General features: G+C 34.3%; 1 protein-coding gene across 1 annotated transcript in view; it reads right to left on the reverse strand.

Moving 5' to 3' along the window:
- Window positions 1-1992: 1992 nt before the first annotated feature.
- The window catches only part of CHORDC1 (cysteine and histidine rich domain containing 1), a 28717-nt gene continuing 5592 nt past the window's right edge, over window positions 1993-25117 (reverse strand). Inside the window, exons 3-11 of the mRNA XM_049653345.1 lie at window positions 23898-23954; window positions 22111-22268; window positions 19718-19821; window positions 19004-19062; window positions 15155-15225; window positions 14101-14206; window positions 12063-12182; window positions 11331-11393; window positions 1993-10641 (exon numbers count right to left, since the gene is read on the reverse strand). Coding sequence (XP_049509302.1) covers window positions 10495-10641; window positions 11331-11393; window positions 12063-12182; window positions 14101-14206; window positions 15155-15225; window positions 19004-19062; window positions 19718-19821; window positions 22111-22268; window positions 23898-23954 — 885 coding nt within the window. The 3' untranslated portion in view covers window positions 1993-10494. The remainder of the gene's footprint in view (window positions 10642-11330; window positions 11394-12062; window positions 12183-14100; window positions 14207-15154; window positions 15226-19003; window positions 19063-19717; window positions 19822-22110; window positions 22269-23897; window positions 23955-25117) is intronic.

Consider the following 25117-nt stretch of genomic DNA (forward strand, 5'->3'; position numbering starts at 1 on the left):
GAAATTAGGCTCCTATCTTATACTCCTCTCGGAAAATAACTGGGAATGGATCAAAGACTTCAACATAAGACTTGATACTATAAACCTAGAAAAAAAAAATGGGGGACAAAGCTCTTTAACACTGGTCTTCATAATGTTTAGGATATGACCCCAAAAGCACAAACAAAAGCAAAACTCAACAAATGGGACTACACCAAAGTTAAGTTTTCACATAGGAAAAAAAAGAAAAAAAGAAAAATCAAGTTACAGAATGGGAGAAAATTTTTGCTAATCATCTAGCTCATGGAGTTAATATCCAAAAAATATAAAGAACTCCCTACAACTTGGAAACAAAAAACCCAAATCCAAAAAATGGCAGAACTAAACAGACATTTACTAGATATCTACGTAGCCAAAGACACATGAAAAGATGCTCAACTTCACTAATCATCAGGAAAATACAAAATAAAACCAACATGAGAGATCTCATACCTATTCAAATGGCTACCATCAAAAAGATAAAAGTGTAGCAAGGATGTGGAGAAGAGGGAACCCTTGTGCACTATTGTTAGGAATATAAACTGGTACAGCCTCTATGGATAATAGTGTGGAGTCTCCTTAAAATTTTTTAAAAAAAGAGCTATCATAGGACCTAGTAATTCTCCTTCTGGGTATTTATCCAAAGAAAATGAAAACACTAACTCAAAATGATATATGCACCCCTACATTCACTGCAGCATTATTTGTAATAGCCAAGATATGGAAAGAACCTGTGTCCATCAACAGATGAATGGATAAAATGTGGTGTGTATATACACACTGGAGTAATAATTCACCCATGACAAAGACATCCTGCCATTTGTGACAACATGGATGGACTTTGAGCACGTTATGCTAAGTGACAGAAGTGAGAGAAAGATAAATGCTGTATGATATCACTTGTATGTGGAATTTAAAAAGGCCAAAGTTGTAGAAACACAATAAAATGGTGGTTACCAAGGGATGAAAGTTGTGGGGTCAAGAACAGATGTTAAGGGTACAAATTTACAAGGAGCAGTTACTTTAAGCCAAGGAGTAGTTAAGCCTTAGAGATATAATGTATAGTACAATAAAAACAATAAATTGTATTATAACCAAACTTAATAAGAGACTAGACCTTAATTATTTCAACTACCGAAATAATTATAATTATGTAATATGCAATGTGATAGAGGTGCTAATTATTGCTACAGGCGGAAAATCATATTACAACATATACATTGTATACCTTAAATTTACACATTATATGTTAAATATATTTTTTTAAAAAGTCATCCTAGCAGAGGGATGGTGTTAAGAGTCCTTAGCACCTAGCATGGCACCTCCTTAAGCACTTAAAGAGTTTCAAATATACTGGTGCCTGGGTGGCTCAGTTGGATAAGCATCCAACTCCTGACTTTGGCTCAGGTCATGATCTCATGGTTCAAGAGTTTCAGCCCCGTGTTGGGCTCTGCGCTGACAGTGTAGAGCCTGCTTGGGATTCTGTCTCTTGCCTTCTTTCTGCCCCTTCCCTGCTTATGCACACATATGCGTGCACACTCTCTCAAAATGTTTTTTAAAAATGTGGTATTCCATATAATGGAATATTAGTCTTGAAGGAAATCCTGACATTTGCAACCACACGAATGAACCAGATACTCTGATAGTCTAATATTCTGAACCTGATGTTAGGATATTATGCTAAATGAAATAAGGTGGTCACATAAACACAAATATTGTATCACTTGCATGAAGAATCTGAAATAGTCACACTCAGGGTAGCTCAGTTGGTTAAGCATCTGACTCTTCTTGATTTCAGCTCAGATCATGATCTCACGGTTAATGACATCAAGCCCCAAGTTGGGCTCTGCTCTGACCGTGCAGAGCCTGCTTGGGATTTTCTCTCTCTCTGTCCCTACCTCACTTGTGCACTCTCTCTCAAAATAAATAAACCTTTATTTTTTTTTTAAGTCTTTAAAGAGACTTTTTTTAAGTCTCTTGTAATTTGATGGGACATCTTCCCTGACTTTTCACAAATGAGAACCTATCCAGTTTCACATAACTGAAAGAATGAATTCATTTGCCTAACACACTAATAATCTTAATGCATTGCTTCTTTCACTCCATTACAATGATGTGTTTTGCCTAAGTACATGGCCTTTCAATCATACCTACATTTAAGGTATACAGACATGCAGAAAATTGTCCCAAAGTCCAGATGACAATAAGGCCAAGTTTACTTACATGCACAAGCCTTTACAAGACAAATTCATTGCCATGAGCCTATTACTTTCATTCAGCCCTGCAGACTCCATCCCTAATTCTTGTCAATTACCCATTGGCCCTTTAGAGGTCCTTCTCAGATAAGTCAATGGCTCCACCGATTACTGTGAAAAGTGAAAGCTCATTATCTTTTTATGATACTTTGGTCGTTTGATATTAAACAAGAAAAGACTAATAAATGGTGTTCTAAATTTAGGTTTTGCACAGTGACTTAGAGTTTAAGGACTTAGGAGTCAAAGTCCCTGATTTTAAAATCTAATTTCACCATTTGCTACTTATGTGACCTGAGGCAAAGTATGCAGTTTTCCTTTGCCTCCGTTTCTCCATTAGTAAAATAGGGATAATAGTATATATATTCATATGAAGGTGTTCTAACTTTAAGTGAAAAGCTATTAAAAACACTTAGCGAAGTGCTTGGCACACTAGCTGCCAAGCTATTGAACAAAAACTCCGCTATTGTTAGGTCTACAGGCTAAATTCCTAAGCTTCAATCACAAAATTTGTGGTCTTCTAATCAATTGAATGATAAAGTCCTGTTATTAGACACTTACTTTTCCTGATGGCTTGAAATTACCTGCCTGAAAAACTGATCTAGAATTCCACCTGAATACATTCCAATTCTAATTTTCATTATCCTGTTATTAGCTTTCTGCTCCCTTAAATTTTCCCCCCCCTCTGTGTCCAATCCAGTCTTCTGCAGATATTATGTTTTGTAGGGGAGCGTGTGTGTGTGTACTGGAAGGAATCCCTAAGACATCAAAACCAGTCCATGTTGGCCTCTAAATATGAAGTCTGCAGTCTGGGATCAGTCTGTTACTAGAATCCAGCTTCCATTAATAATTTTAAGAAACCCATTAATTCTAATAAGCCCAATGTGTCAAACATTTAAAACTTGTGGATTTTATTTATTGACACACACAATCTTCACATTTTCTTCCACCTTAAGAATATATCATGCCTGATTAAGTTGTTTAAAGAAAGAGTCTGTAGTTAACTTATGTGGTTTCTGTCAACCCAGCCTTCCTTCCCTGTTCTTCTGGCAAAACACTTTTTCATACACAAGACGCATCACAAGTGACTTAGGTGGCATACACTGCATACTCAGGGTGTAAGAGTGAATGATTCTTTACCGGACTTCATTATCTCAGTACCTGTGTACTCCTACTTCATCATACTCACGGGCAGGGTCGGTCACTGCTTTTTGAATGAAAAGTAAGGTACCCTAACAAAAGTTCAAAATGCTATCCATTTTGCATCCTCAAAGTTAGCCAAATGGAATATTCACATTACTATTTACTTACGACTTTCAAATCCTAAGAGCCAGACAAGACCTCACCAACCTTAAGCTTCAGAACTTACCAACAGCCTGGACTGTTTTACCGGGATGTCATCAACATTCCTTGGACTCAGCAGTCTTCTGTGAAAATCACAACCTTTTTCTATATTCCCTGTCTTGTTCACAGTTAGGAATTATGCAGAAGTTTCACTCTCTAGTCCCTAATAAATTTCAGTTCAAGATCCTAAGTCCCTTAACTTACCCCTCCTTTCTTGCTGCTTTTGTTCCATATTTCATGCCTTTATCCTATCTGGTCTTTCCCTTCAACCATTTCCAATTACACCTTCTTACCAAACTGATATTTCTAAGTAAAATCCAAGCCTTATTACTAAATACATGGAACAACTTAAGTGAAGGCAAAAGGCAATCAACTAATTCTGAGTCTGTACAAGAAGACTAAAGGAAAAACAAAACCAAACGAACATAAGCACCATGCTCTAGCTGATGACTTTGTTCTCCATGTGAAACTAGGTTAATAATTCTGAAACTGCTATACATGCGTACCTGAATTGAACAATTAGAGTAAATGGATAGCAGATGGTTGAAGTTGTCAGAGCAAGTTACAAATAAGCAAGAGGAGGAAGCTAAAATAATTATGTAGTAATGGATTAGTGCTGGAGATAGGAGTATGAACTCACGTTTAGGTTAATATAGATACAAATGGTTACTTGTAGAAATATTTATAGATATGTGTATAGACACAGGTTGGCATACACACCTACGTTTCCTTGCTATCAGCTGAGTGTGCCTAGAAGCAAAGACAGCTTAGTGGCAATGAGTGGACACCTAATACCATTCTTCAATAAACCAGGGATCCTTGGAGAAATGGCTGACTGGAGCATTCTGAAGTGCCTGAAGGTAAGAAAGTGCAAAACAAAACAAAACAATAGAAAACCCCACAATGGAAGGACAGTAATAGGATAAACAACAACAACAACAAAAAAACCCCAAAAACCCACAGGAGCCAAGTAAAAGGTCATGATAAGCAAAACTGGAACAATCTGAGAAACAAAACAATGTGATACTAGATTATAACTTAAAATATGAAACAGAGTCCATAATGCAATAAATAAAAGATGAAATAAATTAGGAAGAGACAAATTTCCTATGCACAAAAATTCTAAATAATTTATATAGACACTCCACCCTCAAAAGGTGGAATATAACCCCCCACTCTTCTTTAAGTGTGGACTGGATGTAGTAACATCCTTCTGAAGGACAGAAAGGAATTAATAGTAATTTTACAGTTAAAAAACCACAAAACCTTAGCCAGATAAACAAAATGTTAAGACATGTTGACAGTATGTACCCTTGATATCACCAATGAGAATGACACTTTACGTTTGTGGTTTCCCTTCTCAGTACACATTCAGTTCCCTAAGAAAATCACCAGACAGATCCCAAGTGAGGGCTATTCTACAAAATACATGACCACTAGGTTCTCCTCAAAACTGTCAGGGTTTTGAAGGAAGAATGAGAAACTGTCAAAACCAAGAGAAGCCCAAGAAGACATGACGACTAAATGTAATGTGGTATCCTAGATGGGATCCTGGAACAGAGAAAGACATTAGGTAAAAATTAAGGAAATCTGAATAAAGTATGGACTTTAGTTAATAAGAACGTATCAATATGGGTTCTTAATTGTAACCAATATTATCATACTAATGTAAGATGTTAATTATAGGGAAAACTGGGTGTGGAATACATAGGAACTCTCTGTACTAGCTTCACAATTTTTCTCTAAATCCAAAACTATTCTAAAACAAAAAATAATTTTAAAAAATTATAAGTTGGTAAGAGGGAAAAAAGGCAAGCCTGATCACACTTCCACGCTACTAGTACAAACTTTATGGTTTGTACTAGTTTCTGGAACTAGTTTCGCATTTAGTAGGTTTCTGATTTTGTAGGTCTGAGGGTGAGGACCAAGAATTTGGATTTCTAACAGATTCCGAGATACAGTGATCCTCTGGGTCTAGAAATGATACTTTGATAGCCACTGGCCTAGCCTAGAAGATGAAAGTCAAAATTTCAAATGATCCCTTGCTATCTGTCCTACCTTTACAATCTTATCTGTCTGTCCTATACAGGTATCTTATGTCACAGACACTTTAAATTATAGAATTGCTTTAAGCAAGTCTCATACTAATGGGGAAACAAAAGACAAATTTGATGCTGTTTCATTACACATTTTATCTAACACGCAGATATGCATTCCTATCTATAAGCTCCATACAAGATACATATCATTTTCAAAATAACAATGGAAACTTGTTTTGAAACAGGATTATGAAAATTCTTTGGAGGCTGCTGAGAGAAACTAGAGACCTAACAGTGGTCAAATCACAAATGAGAAGTCTTTAATCCAGCTATTATTAAAACTAAAACCACTCAGACATAAGGACTACATGTTTTATTTCATAAACTTATCTTCTAACACAACATACGTAGCTAAACATCTGTTTCTGGTGACCAAACACAGTGTTACCAATTTTCCATGCTATGTGCCAATGTTTCATGGAAACTATTAATACAACTGACACACATAAGCCCCACAGAATAGTTAAAAGACAAGCACAGAACACAAAGCCAGGCTGCTTGAGCTTGAAATCTCTACTCTCCCTAACTCACTAGTTTTGACTTAGGGCAAGTTATTTCACCTCTGCAATAAATCACTTTCCTCCTCTGCAATATAATAACAGAACCTACCTCACAGAGTTATCATTAGGATTAAGTGACTGGCCCATAACAAATGCTGCATTGCTTCTTGATACTTACAAAAGCCAATCAATATGCCAAGCACTGTACTAGAAAATGGAATGGAGACATAATGGTTGGTCAAAACATACTCAAGGTTATATTCAGTCTATAAGAGGCTACAGATATTAACAAATTAATCACACAAAATATGAATAAATATGGACTGCAAACTGATGGAAAGGATCACAGTGTTTTAAAAACATTAATACTACTACACTCATCTAGTCTCATTTTTGGGGGACGACAGGAAAGTACTACAGGTTCAGGGATGTTCCCGTCTTCCAGGCTTCATAGTCATCTTACTTCAATTAAGAAAGTCTTAAAGATAATTTAACAATTCAATCATTTGGACAGTATATCTGCTTTGTCAAGAAGAAGTGGAAATCAAATTATTTTGACACAATTTCTAATTAACAAACATGTTTAAGGGTGGAAGTTTTATTTCACTTTAATGGACATTAAAAGTGGTCTACTAAATTGAAAAACTAAGAAAAGTCATTAATTAGCATTTAATTAAAATATGCTCTTTAGAGAAACTGTTCTTGAAAGAATTCTTCACAACTGAGAACTACGTAAAAACTTAAAAACCAAAAATAACAAGGCAACTGGGTGGCTCAGTCGGTTAAGCGTCTGACTTTGGCTCAGGACATGATCTCAGGGTTCCTGAGTTGGAGCCCCTCGTCGGGCTCTGTGCTGACAACTCGGAGCCTGGAGCCTGCTTTGGATTCTGTGTCTCCCTCTCTCTCTCTACCCCTCCCCCACTCGCACTCTGTATCTCTTTCAAAAATAAACATTAAAAAAAAAATTAAAGAAAAATAACTATGCAGAAGAAAAACACAGCAAGCTCAGTACTTTAGAGATAATACCACCTATATAGAGCCCCAGGCATCTATACCTACATTAAAAAAGGCAAATCATGCAACAACTCCGTAAGTTGTAAAATACTTAAGCAGTAAGGAAACAGGTTAAAAAAAAAAAAAATTCAACTTCCTATCTACCCAACAATGAAAATAAATGGAGGGAAACCCTATTAACAAAACCTAGAAACAGACTAGACTTAGCTTGCATTTCAGAACTGATGCCATAGAACTATGAAAAAGGCAAAGAATAAAAATACCAAATATAAATGCCAGATCAAAATAACTTGCTATGAAATGAACCAAACTCTGTTTATGTTGACAACTTAAAAATACATGGCCGTTAAAAAGAAAGTTAGAGTACATACCCAAATGCCCTAAACGGATACCAGCACTCCTTAATGAGCTTTTAAAAATTTACTGTGGGTGTATGCATGTATGCCTTTTTGGGTTGTGGAATGGCTGACTTCTTTTTTAAAAAGCAATGGGTGAGAGCAATAACCCAAAGTCTTCTTAAAATATTTGCAAGAACTCTTTAAGATTCTCTTCACCCTTAGATGGTTAAAGAATTGTCTAAAAAACCAAGTTATATAAGAATTAAAATCTCCAGGGGAAAAAAAAAACAAAACTCTAGGATAAAATTATAATAAAACTGATCATTAGTCTTTGCCAGTATACGGGTACAACAAGAAATTACATAGCTGACCTATATAAACATTTCTCTATGGTAAGAGGATTTCAACTTATATTTACAATGGTTTATAAATTACTGGCTAAAATGATCACAAAACAAACTAGGATAGGTTTTAAGAAGTACCCTTTCAAGTGTTCCACTAAATAAAAGACGGTCAAAATTAATGTTCTACTTTAAGTAATAGCATTGTACCAAGGCTAATTCTTAGTTTTGTACAAGTTCTATGGTCACGTAAGATTTTAATATAAGGGGAAGCTTAATATAGGGTATAAAAACTTATATAAATACTTTTTTTGCAATTCTTCTATAAATCTAAAATTATTTTCAAGAAGTTAAAAAAAATAAAAGCTCAACTCTTAGTAACTTACTATCTCTATACTAGCAAATGTGCTAAGAAAAATAGTACTGTCTCCCATGTTGAGTTTAACTGTTAGTTACCAAGTGCATAATAGTTTTGACTGCTTTGCTACAGTAATTTTTTGAATGCTGCGAAAGACAAAGTGTATTTCCAGAGAAACAAATAAACTCAATAAAATTTTTTGACAGATAAAGTAAAACATATTCTACTTAATTATAACTGTGTTCCTTTATGTATGAGTCTAAGATAAAAATATCATTTAGATTTTTATTTGGGTAACAAATCAGATGTTCATACGAATAAGAAAGGAAATAGAATGGTCACTAATGTAACCAGACTATATAAGCTACCCCTCCCTCTCTCTCTCTCTCTCTCTCTCTCTCACACACACACACACACACGCACACACGCACACACACACACAGTGTCAGTACTCTGTAACTAACTCTTGGGTGACTAATCCACTTGCTTTGAATAATAGCTCAATTGCATGTAACATATTAAGATATCGTTTAGGGAAAAATAGCCTCAAGAAGAAAACATTAACAAAGGTATATTAATCATTATCTCAAGTCAAATCAAGTATCAACCTTTCCCTTTAATAATTAAGATTTCATGTCTTCAAATAAACCCAAGTTCCTAAATTATGAAAGATAATTTGAAAAAATTTAAATACAACCCCAAGTTGTATATGCTCTATTTTTGTCTCAACTGTACTGTCAAAAATTTCTGGCCATGGTATTTCATTAATACCATGTGTCATGAAAGCCTGGTTGCCAGATTTTTCGTCTTTATTTGTAACAGTGCTAAATCATTCAGTAATTACATAACCACCTTCAGTAGTTATTTGCTAAGGGTAGTGGAGTAAGATATCCTAACCCTCTATTAACCTATACTTCAAAAACGGTACTTTTGTAAATTTTTCTTTGTAAGAACAAAAGAAAAACACTCAAGGGGATTGGGAAATAATCATTTTAATCTACATAAGCATAATTCACACCCAAAATGCTTAAACTGTGCCAAAGTTCTGGCCTTCATAACATTTCTTAATTTTAGTTTTCTTGGTGAACTCTGCACTGCCTCAAAAAGTAAATTATCCTTTAATGGGTTCAATTGGCATAAACAATCTAAGTCTGTGATACCTGTATCTAATGAAGTATAATATATAATCAACATCGTATCACCTAGAATTGTCAAGCTGTTTATGAAAGCCTAAAAAAACTCCAAAAGAATTAAGCTACTTTACTTAACATGTAATAGGTATTTCTCATAAAGCAAAGCTTAAATATTTAGTTTTTTGATACTCTAATGTATTTCCATAAGCCTTTAAGTCTACAGTTTTATAGATACAGTTTTCCATCAGAGGTGGAAAATTATAGATATATTTCTCTTTACATGTAACTAATTAAAGATTTTAAGAGGGTGTAGGCTACAAATCAAGTACAATTTAGTCATAACACCATACGAAGACCTTATAAAAAAAATCAGAGAAGAGATGGTTAACATTATTGCTTGGTCTTAACAGCAAATTTTAACCAAATTGATACCTCTCTACTCTTATTTATAATGTTTCTGATACATTTATATCATAGCGCTTGGCAAGTAATAAAGGTACTGATATGATGTTTTAATTAGTTACAAACAAATTCCAATTTGTTAATCAATGTATATATGTCCTCTTTAACTAGTAAAACTACACTACCTCAGAATTAATCCTTCTAAAACAAGTAACCTTCCCGAGAAGGCAATGCAGAGCTTCATGTCTTCCTTAAAGATTTTCAAGTATTATAGGAACACAAACTCATGGAAAAAACTAATTAAAAATCGGATATTCCATCTTGGCTTTACTAATTATGGGATAATAGGAACAGATGTGAACCAAACAAATGTTCCGTTACACTTGTCTGCTAAACATAATATCATACCAAGAAATACTGAAACTGTGCTGTTTTCTAGCTTTTCAAGTACAGGACACAACTACAGTTCTATCAAGTGAGGAGAAACGAATAATCAACCTTAGGTAACTCAAAAAGATGGGAGGCACAAAATGATAACCTGACTTTGGCTTTTAAGAACCTACCGTTGACCCTGAAATGCCAGACTCAACAACAATGACGACAACGACAGCAACAACAAAGATTACAGCAGCAAGCCAACATTTTACCACATACTAAGAATTCTGAAATAGGCAATCATTTTTTCCCCCGTCAACTCATTCTGTTGAATCTTCTTTTTGTTCTTCCTGCTTTTTGGTTGCAGGCAGTTCAAGGCTTGCCCACTGCATAGGCTCAGCTTTTCTCATGGTGATCTCAATCTTTGTTGCAGTCATAGTTACATAACTTCGTGTTACATCAATCACCTGAGACAGAGCAGAGATAGCTGTGGTAAGCCTGGATGTTTTGTTTTTTTTAATTTATTTTTTTAAATTTACATCCAAGTTAGTTAGCATATAGTGCAACAATGATTTCAGGAGTAGATTCCTTAGTGCCCCTTACCCATTTAGCCCATCCCCCCATCCCCCCGCAACCCCTCCAATAACTCTGTTTGTTCTCCCGTATTTAAGAGTCTCTTATGTTTTGTCCCCTTCCTTGTTTTTATATTATTTTTGCTTCCCTTCCCTTATGTTCATCTGTTTTGTATCTTAAAGTCCTCATATGAGTGAAGTCATATGATATTTGTCTTTCTCTGACTAATTTCACTTAGCATAATACCTTCTAGTTCCATACACGTAGCTGCAAATGGCAAGATTTCATTCCTTTTGATTGCCCAGTAATACTCCATGGTATATATATGTATATATACCTTATCTTCTTTACTGGATGTGTTCTTTTTAAGTCTTAGAGGAAAGCAGTGGTCCTGTCTATGTTAACAATCAAAACTCCAAGCTTCTAAGGGCATTTATATACTTAGATTTAAACTTTTTAGTAAGAATGAATGGTTAAGTTATACACCTACTTTACACCAACGATTTCCAAAGTACTGCCTTTTTACTGCACCAATGGGTATTTTAAAGTATTAAAAAAAAAATCTGGATTCCTTAATACTTACACCCCATAATTTCACATTTTGATGAAATTCTTTCTCTCCTTCAAATACAATATGCACATTTAACTGAAAAATAATAAAGTTAAATAACTGATCAAATCCAAGTTGAAGGAATAGGATTTAAAGCAATGATTATAAAAGTAACATACTGATATAAATCACTTTAAAAATTTTTTTTTAATGTTTATTTATTATTGAAGATAGAGACAGAGCATGAACATGGAAGGGGCAGAGAGAGGGGGGAGACACAGAATCTGAAGCAGGTTCCAGGCTCTGAGCTGTTAGCATGGAGCCTGACATGGGGATCAAACTCACAAACCGCAAGATCATGACCTGAGCCGAAGTCGGATGCTTAACCGACTGAGCCACCCAGGGGCCCCTTGATATAAATCAGTTAAGGTATTTAAGAAACTGCCAATATTGTTATTTTTTTCTTTAATTTGAGGAAACCATTCACAGAAAAGAAAAATTAACTTAAAGTTTCATATTGAAAACTAGGTACTATATGATAAATCTTGAAGTACTACAGTACTTTCAGAATGTTTCAGAACTAATTCTTTTACGCAGAAATTTTCATTTAAAATAGTTTCTGACAGTAATTTCAAACTATTTTTTCAAATGGAAAAGATTTAAAAAGTTTTAAAATCAACAATATATATAATGGATTTTATAATACATGAAAATAAAGAGTAATATATGAGACAATTTTTACTCAAAATTATTTCGTATACTTACCAATGTACTATTTGCTACTACTTGGCTAAGTTCTGGAAGTGAATTTTTAGCATATACTGAAATGGTGACTTCACCTCCAGTCTGATGCCAGTCATGTCTACATGGAACGACTTTTTTCCCCTGTAATACAAGAAAAACCTTATGAATTTATTATGTGTCATATGACCTCTAAAAATGAGGAATCTGACCAAACAACTGAGAAAAAATAACTATGTGCAACTGAGCCCTTAGTGTTTTTAAGGGCAAGCAACTTCTAAAGTTCTCACCCAAAAGCTTAAACAATAAAATCTATCACAATACAAAGAATCTTTACAGTTTTACAGCTGGAGAACATGCTTATTCTTCCCTTTTTTTTTTTTTTTTTTCTTTTGGAACCATAGCATTAACATACATTGAAAAAGACAACTTAAGAATTCCTACTAAACTTTATCCAAGTTTAACATTTCTGAAATCCACTAAGCAGTCATAAAAACGTTCTCCAAAGACTAAAATAAACCATTTGCTTAATGAAATAATCCAGACATCTTAACCTCATGCATAAAAGCCTTCCATTTATTTTCTATAAATTGGAATCTGACTACAAATTAGAATTTCCAATTTCTACAAGTGGAACTAATTGACTACTTACAACTATCCGCTACTTGTTTCAAATAATTATTTTCCTCCCATAATAACATGCAGAAAAAAGTGGGGATTTGTGAAAGTAATGTTTTGGTTATTATTATGGAAGTAACTATTACCTACCAGTAGAACACTGTGCTTTATCAATGACTATTTTAAAAAGAGACAAATTGTAATTTGTTTTATAAATGAAAGCAACATAGCCACATAATGCAGGAAACCGTGAGACACTACTGTCGAAAAAGTAGTATTTACATTCTGGTACAATTATGCTAACTGAATTTAAAGTACTTATAGCACTTACATTTTGTGCCCTAAGCTAGAGCTTATACCAACTTAATACTTGATAACTGTATGCGTGAAAAAATAACAAAAACATTATTTCATCAAGGGTTATATTATGAAAACTACTACGTATAACAGAAAACATTTTATGTTTTCAAGCTAAAACTTTTAAAATTTAGGTCCTTGGGGAAAGTACAGAGAGACTTTACTAAGTCTTTCTGCTAATAAAATATCCCTGGAAGTTTTGTGGCAGACGAATCATTATAACCTGAAGGATATATTTACACTTCCAAAGCGTATGTTATTAAAAATCAGAAACTACCAAAAAAAAAAAATCAGAAACTACAGAATATTCAAATGGAGAATGAATAAATCCCTAAAACAATCTGAAAATTTACAATTTTTTTGTAAGTTAAAGGACACATATAATGAAAAGGCTGATTGTGTTAGTGGGGTTGTTAGTGCCAATACAACATATAAAACTAATTTAATACATTATAAAATACATTACAGCAGCCAACACATACTTACTGAGCAATAAATTGTTTGCTTGCTTATAATTTAATGGGATTTAGACACTTAATTTGCACAACCTAAATCTTTTAATAAAGCTATCTAGGGAAGTAGGAACTAATGCTTTTTTTGTTGTTGTGATAAATTACCTTGTAGCAAGCAGAGGCATTCAAGACAATTCCAACAAGTTTGCCATCCTCCTCTTTGGCCACTAGATGGAGTGTTTTTGCATTGTAAATAGCTGAATGAAGTTTTAAGTGGCCAAAGGGAATCAGAAGTCTAAGTGATCAGTAACTCAAATGAACTCAAAAGTGATTTTTGAAAAGCAAAAAGTGGGAGCAGGCTATGGAATTACAGAAACACATTCTTCAATTTTGGCAGGCTTTAAAATTTCACAAAAACTGGCACGCTTGTGTCATTGTACATAATGGCTACTTTGATCAAAGGGCGGTGCTCTGGGCGCTTGACTCAGATTAACTTTAATTTTCAGGAATATGAAATCTTTACTGTATGAGACAGAAAAACTTTCTTTTACATCTGAAGACAGAGTAATTTTTAATCTTTTTAAAATGACTCAGATGAATACACCCCAATGTGTTATTTTGAAAAGGCTACTTACAGCATCCTTCTTAGTCCACACGTGTTTCCCTGTTGTACAGCCCTCCTGGGCTAAGAATGTATTGAAATCTGAAGTTTTTCTTCTACAACAGCTCCAGTATTTCATCCTTTAAATTATCATAGAAAAACTTCAGAAATAAAATCTTACAGCTATTTAAGTCTAGAAGTAGTACAGCGACAGTGTGAATTTAAAAGATAAGTAAATGTGCAAGTTTAGTATTCTAACAAAGTGTTTAAGGTACTAAACAGTTAAAACTATCAGAAGAAAATCATTTTAAAACCAGAATGCCATTTATTGTAGCAATTTTGGAGCTCCTGACTAAAGATGCTTAAAACCACCAGAAAATTCCAAACCTGCTTTTCACTAATTGTTCACATTCCAGTTTCCTCATGGAGCTACCAAAAAGTGGTATAACCAAAGATTTTAAATCCCATTTTAATAAACCAGGAAAGTGAAAATATGCAAACAAACTAAAAACTAACATTTACACAACCTGTGATGGTCAGTCCTAAAGTAGGTGATACCCACTATTATTTACTTGAGACTAGAAAGATAAAAATTACAGTAAAGCTTTGGGTTTGAGTCTTGCAGAATATGGAAAAAGAGTGGAAGACTTTAACACAGTACTGCATGTCTATAAACTTCAGCATAATACAGAAGGGGAGCTAGCTCTCAATTGAGGACTATGGAAAGTGTGAGGTTTCCTGGATGCCACAACGCCGGTGTCTTTGTGGCACACAGCCAAAATTCTCAGAGTCCTGTAGTGCACAGAACAGTTCTTCAAACTAAACACTATTCAGCCCAAATAGAGTATCCCACTGAAAAGTAAGGAAATAAGGAAAAACATGAGGTTTGGATCACAATGGCCACTTACTGTAATATTGTTTCAGTTTTTTTATGTGTAAAAAGACAAAATCCACATTCTAGGTGACTCTAAAGATGTTGACAATGTAAATAAAAAACCTGATAATGCTGCACGGCAAATAATGCTTACAGGCATATTAACTTTTCTAACCTCTACCATAAAGTTTTAATTAGTCATGTATTAAGTTACCCTTCATGAAAAATAGGTACTCCAGAATGATATACACAGACTTCATCTAGACTCTGCAGACCTTGATATGTCTAAAAGAGAAAAAAGAAGAAGAAATTAGCTTCGTATCTCAACGTTATGTTTCATAAACATTTGTAGTATTGGTGACCTCTAAGGACTATGAAAATGCTCAAGAAATAACAATTACCTAGAACATTCATAAATTCACCCCAGGCCATTCCAATAAGGAATGGAAAATAATTCCTTTTTGGCTATAGTTAAGTTTTAGTTCCCTGTGAAAAAGGCAAATAAAAAGTAGGCAATGGGATACATTAAGATGCTCTCAGACTTTCAGGTATGAGGTCACATTCAAGCATATTCAGGTATTTAAGTTTATAGAACAATACTGAAACCAAGGAATTAGTATTCCCAACAGAAATATAGTTAAGGCATGATTTATGTGTATAGGAAACTCTGTGTGGACATTACGACTTAATAAGCAATTCTGGAAGGTCTAGGAGTTTTGCTGATTTCTTATCCCTAGGAAGGGTAAAATGAGCTGCAGACCTATAAATATATCCAGGGTTTGTCTGGAAGATCCGGGCCCCACTGCTGCTGTAGGTGAAGGCCCTACAGATGAATTCACAAAAAGTTATGTTAATAAAACACAGATGCAGCCAGTAGTATATTTTCTACGTTGGTATTTATAGCAACTACCTACAAGTACAGAAAATAAAATTCTGTATATTTACTTTTTGTAAATCCAAAGTACTGGGTTGACAAAATGCACATCTCCTAAAGATATTCCATAAGCACATAAAACAGTATGTTAGATTCTGAACTTACCACTATTGCCCCTTCTTTTCCTCCCCGCTACTCCCAACTCCTACTCTTCTTCCCACCTTATTTCATGGCACCATATCCAGTCTCCCAAAGCAGCAAAAAAAAAAAAAACCAAAAAACAAAAAACAAAAAAACCAAAAACCTCTCCTTCCATCCATGTTTTCTATCACAAAATCCTATCAATTTAGCTTGAAAATACCTATCAGTTTAATTTGCTAACCTTCCTCATGATCACCAGCAGATCTTAGACAATGAGACTACACTAACAGGTTCTAATTCATTTACTATCTAATTAAAACATGAATCACTCTCTTATCTACAGTCATCTACCTCATACCTTGCACAGTTATCAGTTCCAGGTGGTTTGTACATTTAAATGCGCCTCTACATATGAGGAAATATTCACGGCTTTAAAGTAAGTAGATTTCTTAAAAACAACGCAAAAAGTGCTAGTCAAAAATAATGGACAAATTGGATTTCATTAAAATTAAAAAGATTTTTTATCAAAAGCCATTATTAAGATCATGAAAATGTATAGTGTCCCTCTTCAACAAAGTACTTCTGAATGAAAAATAAAAAAGAATTCCTAACATCAGTAAGACGAAGCCAACTAACAGAAAGAAAAATAGGTATAAGATTTCAGACATTTCACAAAAGAGGATATCCAAGTGACCAATTAACAAACAAAAAGGAACTCAACGTCATTATTGGGAAAGTGCAAATTAAAATCACAATGGGAACACTACACACTAACCAGAATAGCTAAAATACAAGACTGATATTAAAAAGCGTTCCTAAGATGTAGAACAAATGCCATCAGCTTCATACACTGCGGCAGGTGTGGAAATACAACTATCTTGGAAAACTATGAGGAAATATCTGTCAAAACTGAACATACGCATACCCTATGATCAGGGAATTCCTTTTCTAGTCATATACCTAATAGAAATGTACACACATGTTCCAAAGTCAGGCACAAAAATGTTCATAGCAACATTAATCAAAAAATGTAAAGGACAAAAGAAAGGGTAAGCTGAACGGCACATTCACACGACAGCGTATTTTAAAACAATGAAAATGAACAAACCACAGCTATATGCCAACAAAGAGAAGTCTAACATACATTTCATGAAGCAAAGGAAGACAGGCACAAGAGCACCTCGTCTGTAATTCTATTCACATTAGGCTCAAAAATAGGCAAAACTATACTGATAGAAAGATGTGGTTACTTTTGGGAGAAAATAATAGCTGGGAAAAGATATACTGAGGGGCTCGTTTTTGTGAAAATCCCTCAAGCTATAAACTTACTTTTTAATGTTATTTTTTCAGTGAAAAAGATCGAAAGTTTCTTTAATGGCCTCTGTAACCTACAGTAAGATCTCACTTGTGGGCATGGTAAAACTGTAAATGCCCTTAAAGTTCTGGCCTCTCTGTCTCTCTTTTAACCTCAACACACCAACAAATTTTGTACCATGATTATTAACTGTTTATTGTTTCCTGAAACTGCTATCACCTCTGCTTGAGACACACTTTCCCTTTTGTCCATTTACAGGACTGGCACTCATTCTTCAAAATTCAACTGAGATGTTTCTCTCTCATCTTACTGCAGTACCCTACCACTTCCACTGTCTCTCCCCCACCCCAGTACTCACTCTTTTTTATCTACTACTTCTACCCTACATATATGTCAATACATTTCCATTTCCATCCCTAAATAAGCAAGGTGATCTCCAACTTAACATGAGGGAAAATTACAAACCTGCTCCCCTAATCATGTTTTCTCCTTCTTGGTTAATGGTGTCACCAGTCACCTAGCTGCTGGAGCTCGAGGTCCCCCTCACTTAAAGCTCATTAGCAATTCCTGCTAATACTTTGAAATAGTATTCATTCTGTGTGATTTGTCATGAGCCAGGCAGGCACTGTTCTAAGCATTCAAGATACAGCAAAGAACAACAACAAAATTCTTTTCTCATAAACCTTACATGAGAGGAGAAGGGAAGGGAAGGGAAGGGAAAGTTAGCTGGGATAGATCAGAAGTAAAATACATATGCAAAAAAAGTAGCATGTTATAAGGTCATTAGTGCCCTGGAGACAAAAGGGCAGTGAGAGTGGAGATGTTGGAGGGCACATAATTTTACATAGAGGGGTGGGGAAAATTCTCACTGGGATGTTTGAGTACATCCCACATTTAACTACTTCTAAAAAATACTCTCCACTCCCACTGCCTGGTCTTCTATAAATGCATCCTAGCTGGTTTTCCTTCTGCCAATTCCCCTATTACGCCAATATATTTGCCACGTATCAGCCAAAGAGATCTTTTTAAAATTCCTCCTTAAAATAGACAATGGTTTCCCATTATGCTTAAAAAGAAAAGAAGAAAAAAGCCCAAACCCATCATTATGCCCTAAAAAAACTGCCATAATCTTGCCTACCTCGCTTACTCCTACCTTTCACACCACTAAGTCCCACTGACCTTTCTCATAATTCCTTGAACAGCCAAGCTTTAAAAGCTCTACATATACTGCTCCCATATCAATTTCAAGGTTTATATAACTCACCTGCTACATTATTTAGATTTGAGTTAGTGTCACTTCCAAAAGGATTTTCCTAATAGCCTTATTTAATACCTTTACTTGCCTTGTCCACTGTATTTTCTTCATATCTACCTAAATTCATATTTAATTACCTACATGTTACCCTTCTCCCTAAATTACAGTATAACCTCCACAACAGGAGAAATTTTTGCTTCACTTAATACTGTATTTCTAGCCCCTAAAACAATGTCTGGCACACATTTACTGTGCTCAGTAAATGCTGACTGCATCAGAATGACTTATTCCCATGAGTCTATCAGATATGGTGTTTGTCAGAGACAGAGTCTCTTATTCGTGTTCACAGCCCTAGCCCAAGCACACTGACCAACACATAACAGGCACCCGAAAGTTTGTTCAATCAGTAAACTGCACTCTCTTCTTTGAAAATTAAAATTTTCCTTTCATGACCCAACACAAATTTTACAATATATACCTTTGAACACCCTCCATTTTTACATGAGGTCCCAATCTTAATTTCATCACTGTCCTCTTCTAAAACAAAGAAAAGAAAATCAAATTAGAAACATTAAGATAGATACTTTGGCGTTATTCTTAAGTAACCTCTTTCATAAAATAAGTATTTGAAAAAATAATCTAAATTTAAAAAACACTTATTTTAAGACAATTTTAAGTTATTTTCTAGGTGACCTTTCAGGTAATTATATTTAAAAAACTAAGAAGAAATCAACTATTGTGATTACGCTTTGCCTATGTCCCCAAATAATACATGACACGCTTCTATCCTATACTGCAATACAACATCCAACATCTTGACCTCGTGAAAGGGAAATCATGAAAAAGGTACTACTTTCCCCCGTGGTATGGAGTGTAGGTCAGAAAAAATTGAATATACTTTATATCATGCCCAATGAAACATGTACAATTATAAAATAAATTTAACTGTTAAAAAAGTGATGAATCATGGAAGAAACAAATTTTTAATTAAATTTTTCATTTTAATACAGACATTATGGAATAAACCAATTCATTCTGAGGTATTACTGGTATTTAGAAAGCAAAATAAATTCTTTACTACAATATGTCACCTTTTCTTTCATATTTATACTCAGTGAACTACACTGTCTCTTTTATCTTTTAGATAACTGGTTAATTGTACAGAAAAAAAAATTATAAAATAAAATCTTACCTTTTTTATTTTCTTCATTCCCTGATGACAGTTTAAGTTTATCAAGTGCTTGTTTTAGGGAGGCAGATATTTTTAATTCCAAGTTTGTCATTGGTTCATCTGGGCTGGAGAATTTTTAAACTTTATTACCATTAGTGATGTACCAAAACATTTTTTTTTGTTTTTTTTTACTAAAAATAAATACACTAAGAGCCTATTTATAAAAAGAAGCCAAATGCCTCATGAATCAGGGTTTTCACATTAAATACTATTTTACAAATAACTGCCATAGTGTACCTACACTTCTAAATTTTAACAGGAAAGTTGATATTAAAATATTAAGTCTCAAATAATCATGCTATTGCCAACACAGTAAATTATTAATCAGTATCCCTAATGGGAAGGAAATAAAGACTAGGATTCCCAGTTTGCCAAGAAGGGATCATGAAGTACTTTTACATGCCACACCTAAGCAAAATGTTGGGCATAAGCCTAACAGGCAATAAATATGTACTAAGTGAATCCATATTCCTACCAGTGGAGATAATTCACTTAGTGTGGACACTGGTATATACATCTATATGTTCATATACAATTCTAGTAGGATTAAAAATCAATACAGTGCCCCTTCATAACGATTAAGTGTTGTATGTACAATTTAAGGCCATTCAATAAGTATTAAGAATATTTACAAAAACAACAAAAATAGAAATGCTAGGTTATGCATTCCACATCCTTATTGAAAACAACTATTATAAGTAAGATGTAGAAGTATTACCAAAGTATGTAAAATCCTGTATTCTCATAATTTCTACAATATCACCAAATGAATTTAGGACAAAATACTTAATTTCTCTTACTTAAGTAAATTAGTAGTCCATTATTTAAAGAAAATATTAACTCATACTGTCAATTACAGTAGACACTACTGTGATACTTAAGAATGAGTCATGCCAAAATTGTCTTTTTCTCATAATTTTTTTCAACTGGCAAATCAGTCAGCCAGGCATTTGATAAACTCTCTCATGATTATGAATAAGGTGAAGATGGAATAATAATAATTCTAAGTAGTTTGGTTAAATGAATAATTGTCACAAAGTCTCTCAGTCTTCTTATCTTGGTCCAGTATTATTCAATATGCTATAAATTTCTACATAAATTTACCTAAATTAAATGTAAGATCAGGAAAAAAAAATATGAAAAACATTAAATCCATGGTGTGAATAAAAATATCAACTGGAGCCATATTTGAGGCCACAGAATCATGTTTTTTGAGTCTCATATTTTGGTTCTAAAACAACACTCAAGTGCAACATTAAGAAGGCCTGCTGTAACAGCATTAGCCAACACACGTGTGTGAGCGTGTACAACTGAGTTTAGCTGACGAGGTGACTACGAAGGACTTGTGTAATCTACTGCAAAACGAGCAAGAGGTATTTTAAAAGTACTTTAACAGATCTGCATCTAAATCAAATAAATAAAAAGTTTGTAACTAATAATATTATCAGTTTTCAGGCATCTGAAAATAGGAATGACTAGGCTTGCTCTAAGCAACAAAGCATGGACAAATTAAAGAGACAGGATTTGGCTCAATATTAAGAAAGAATACACAATAACAAAATGGAATGCTTTACAATAATAAAAGTAAATTCCTCTTTCTAGAATTATTTGAAAGGAAACTAAATATCCTTCTGTCAAGAATGTCCTAGATGCTCTTCAAGAAAACAGCACAAGAATGGATAGGAAGGCCTCTAGGTTCTTTTTCAACCCAAAGTGATTCCCAGACAACAATTTCTTTATAGAATTTCTCCATACTACAGTGAAAAGGCCATGTTAAGTCACAAGAAAGATGTGTGGCTCTTCTGCTCTGGACAAAATTATGACGACACAGTGAACACATATGCGATGGAAATTTACTGTGTACATGTCCTCAAGGTAAAGGGGAATAAAAATGAAAAGTATACTTAAGGGAGCATCAAACAGATCTACACAAGAGCTATAAATGATATTATATAAAATCATAAAATACCAGGATCAAATGCTATTATTATTATTTTTTTTTAATATATGAAATTTACTGTCAAATTGGTTTCCATACAACACCCAGTGCTCATCCCAAAAGGTGCCCTCCTCAATACCCATCACCCACCCTTCCCTCCCTGTTAAGTTTCTCAGGATCCACATAAGAGTGAAACCATATGGTATCTGTCTTTCTCTGTATGGCTTACTTCACTTAGCATCACACTCTCCAGTTCCATCCATGTTGCTACAAAAGGCCGTATTTCATTTTTTCTCATTGCCACGTAGTATTCCATTGTGTATATAAACCACAATTTCTTTATCCATTCATCAGTTGATGGACATCAAACGCCATTATTTAATTGTGACAAAAATTACAACTGTATAAAGTTTACCTTGGCCTTTTTATTGCTTCTACTGGTTTAGGGGCTTGAATGATGTGCTCCTGAAACTTAGGCTTCAATTCAGAAAGTTCTTTCTTCTCAGTAGTCTTGACTTCAGGTTTGACTGGCTCAGGTGGTTTCTCACTATTATGCCTACCTTTCGTACAGCCCTGTTAGTGACAGATGGGAGTTAGCTTATCATGGGTTTCATATGCCCTGACAAATTAGTTTTCAATTCTTTATTAATAAAATCTCTTGTATGCTTTCTCCACTTTCATTACACAGACTTATTTTAAGAAACTAAAACTAGAACTCCAAATTTGCAATTATTACATCTGAATGCATTTTTTATTAACTTGTTTTTTATTTTATTTTTTAATTGTTTTATTTTTTTTTAATTTACATCCAAATAAGTTAGCATAAAGTGCAACAATGATTTCAGAAGTAGATTCCTTAGTGCCCCTTATCCATTTAGCCCATCCCCCCTCTCACTACCCCTCCCGTAACCCTCAGTTTGTTCTCCATATTTAGGACTCTCTTCTCTTTTGTCCCCCTCCCTGTTTTTATATTATTTTTGTTTCCCTTCCCGTATGTTCATCTGTTTCATCTCTTAAAGTCCTCATATGAGTGAAGTCATATGATTTTTGTCTTTCTCTAATTTCACTTAGCATCATACCCTCCAGTTCCATCCATGTAGTTGCAAATGGCAAGATTTCATTCTTTTTGATTGCTGAGTAATACTCCATTGTATATATATACTACATCATCTTTATCCATTCATCCGTCGATGGACATTTGGGCTCTTTCCATACTTTGGCCATTGGTGATAGTGCTGCTATAAACATGGGGGTGCATGTGTCCCTTTGAAACAGCACACCTGTATCCCTTGGATAAATGCCTAGTAGTGCAATTGCTGGGTCGTAGGGTAGCTCTATTTTTAATTTTTTGAGGAACCTCCATACTGTTTTCCAGAGTGGCTGCACCAGCTTGCATTCCCACCAACAATGCGAAAGCAATCCTCTTTCTCCACATCCTCACCAACGTCTATTGTTGCCTGAGTTGTTAATGTACATCTGAATGCATTTTAAAAGAAGCCTTTGAATTATGCTTCATGATTATCTATTTATAGTATATACATAGCATAAACTTGTTTTTCTACTTACTACCCATGCAACCTTGAGCAAGTTAATCTTTTTAAACCTCAGTTTCCTCACTAGTAAAATGGAGATTATGCCACTTAAGATATTTTTTGAGAGGATTAAGTAAAACAATAGAGTATTTGTCAAGTCTGGCATGTGGTAAATTGTCAACAAATGCTAGTGACCTTTTTGACATTCCATGGAGTCATACATGCATTGTAACATCCTTAAAAATCATACAGAACTTCAATGGCATGTCATTTCATTAACAGCTTTTGTTTTCTTTCTTAAGGGCATACAAAATAAATGGCACATCTTGGTGCATGTTAGATTTGATAATAATATATTGTTCCTCACTAAAAATGCCTTAAATTGTTACCTACCACTTCTTTATTAAGGTACTTTAAAGACCACTAACACCAAGGACAAACCTAAATTGACATGTGGGTAATTAGTATCTTGAAACTTTTATTTCTGAAACAGACGAATTCCTTATTTTAAAGGCTATCAAGGGAGGTGAGTTCCACTTTAAAAGAAAGATTCTATCTGCAAGTTAACAGACTACTTAATAGGTGTCCAAAAATCAGACTCCTCAAATGTGGAGCTTCACATTGTATGTACGTTCTCAGGAGATAATCTAGGAAAAAAATGAATACTTACTGCAATGCTTAAAAAATCAGAAAAATCAGTTGTTCTTCTCTTACAGCAAGACCAACCCTATGAAACATGAGAAAAAAAACTTAAAATTGAATTTGCACAGAACCACAACCCACTAAAAGGGTCTACTTGTACTTATCTCCTTGAATCTCACAGTGACTGGCACATAGATAGATTTCACAGTTGTAAAGTGTTATACATGATTTATCTAATCAAGTGAAACGATTTTTAGTCTTTGATTTAAAAAAAACCCTAATTAACCAATGTTAGAGGTGATTTGTGTTTTGAATGATCACAAAAGGAAACACCTTAAAATAGGGAAACAAAAACTGCTTCTGGTTTCAAGACTAGTAACTGAATTTTAGAACAGAAACACTTTATAATTTCTAAAAACATCATATTTTAAAGGATCTGGAGAGTGAGATGCTTTACTTTAAAAATCTGGTAAGTTAGATAGAGATGATTATCACAATTCAGCTTCTAAAGAACTCACTAGCTGTTTCCCAACAATAAGCAGTCTATTTTCAGAACACCATAGATTGATTAGCATAGCAGCCTAAGAATTGTTAGGTCTTTGAAGGTTAAATGATCTTTTCAGTGACAAGCATAAATACACAGAAATTCTAATGCCGTGTGTGATTTCTAAACAAAATACTAAGTGGCTTACCAAAAAATGGCTTTAAGCTGTCATCCGTAATTCCAAAGTAGTACAGAGAATAAGAAAATAAAAATGCAGCAGTTTCAAAACGTGGGATGTTTCAAATTATACTAAGGGCTAGGATTTGCACATACCCATTTGGGCCTCACTGCTTTTCTCAAGATAATGTATGAAGAATTTGGTAGTGATTTTTTCCACACTATGCACTTACAAGATTTTTTTTTTTTTAAGTTTATTTATTTGAGAGAAAGAGAGTGAGCACACATGTGCGAGCAGAGGAGGGGCAGAGGAGGAGACAGACAGACACAGAATATCCCAAGTAGCTTCTGTGCTGCAGGCTGCACGCATGGGCCTCGATCCCACAAACAGATCTTGACCAGAGCCAAAATCAAGGGATGGATGCTTAACTGACTGAGCCACCCAGGCACCCCCAAAATTATTTTAAAGAAAATGTTAAATATGCTATAATTCAAATTTTCCTTTATTTTGAAATTATCTTTTACTCTGAATTGAAATATAGATGAAAACCTACTATAATGCTGAAATATAGAATTTAATTACTATT

The sequence above is a fragment of the Panthera uncia genome, chromosome D1, assembly GCF_023721935.1.
Source record: "Panthera uncia isolate 11264 chromosome D1, Puncia_PCG_1.0, whole genome shotgun sequence".
Taxonomy (NCBI): Eukaryota; Metazoa; Chordata; class Mammalia; order Carnivora; family Felidae; genus Panthera; species Panthera uncia.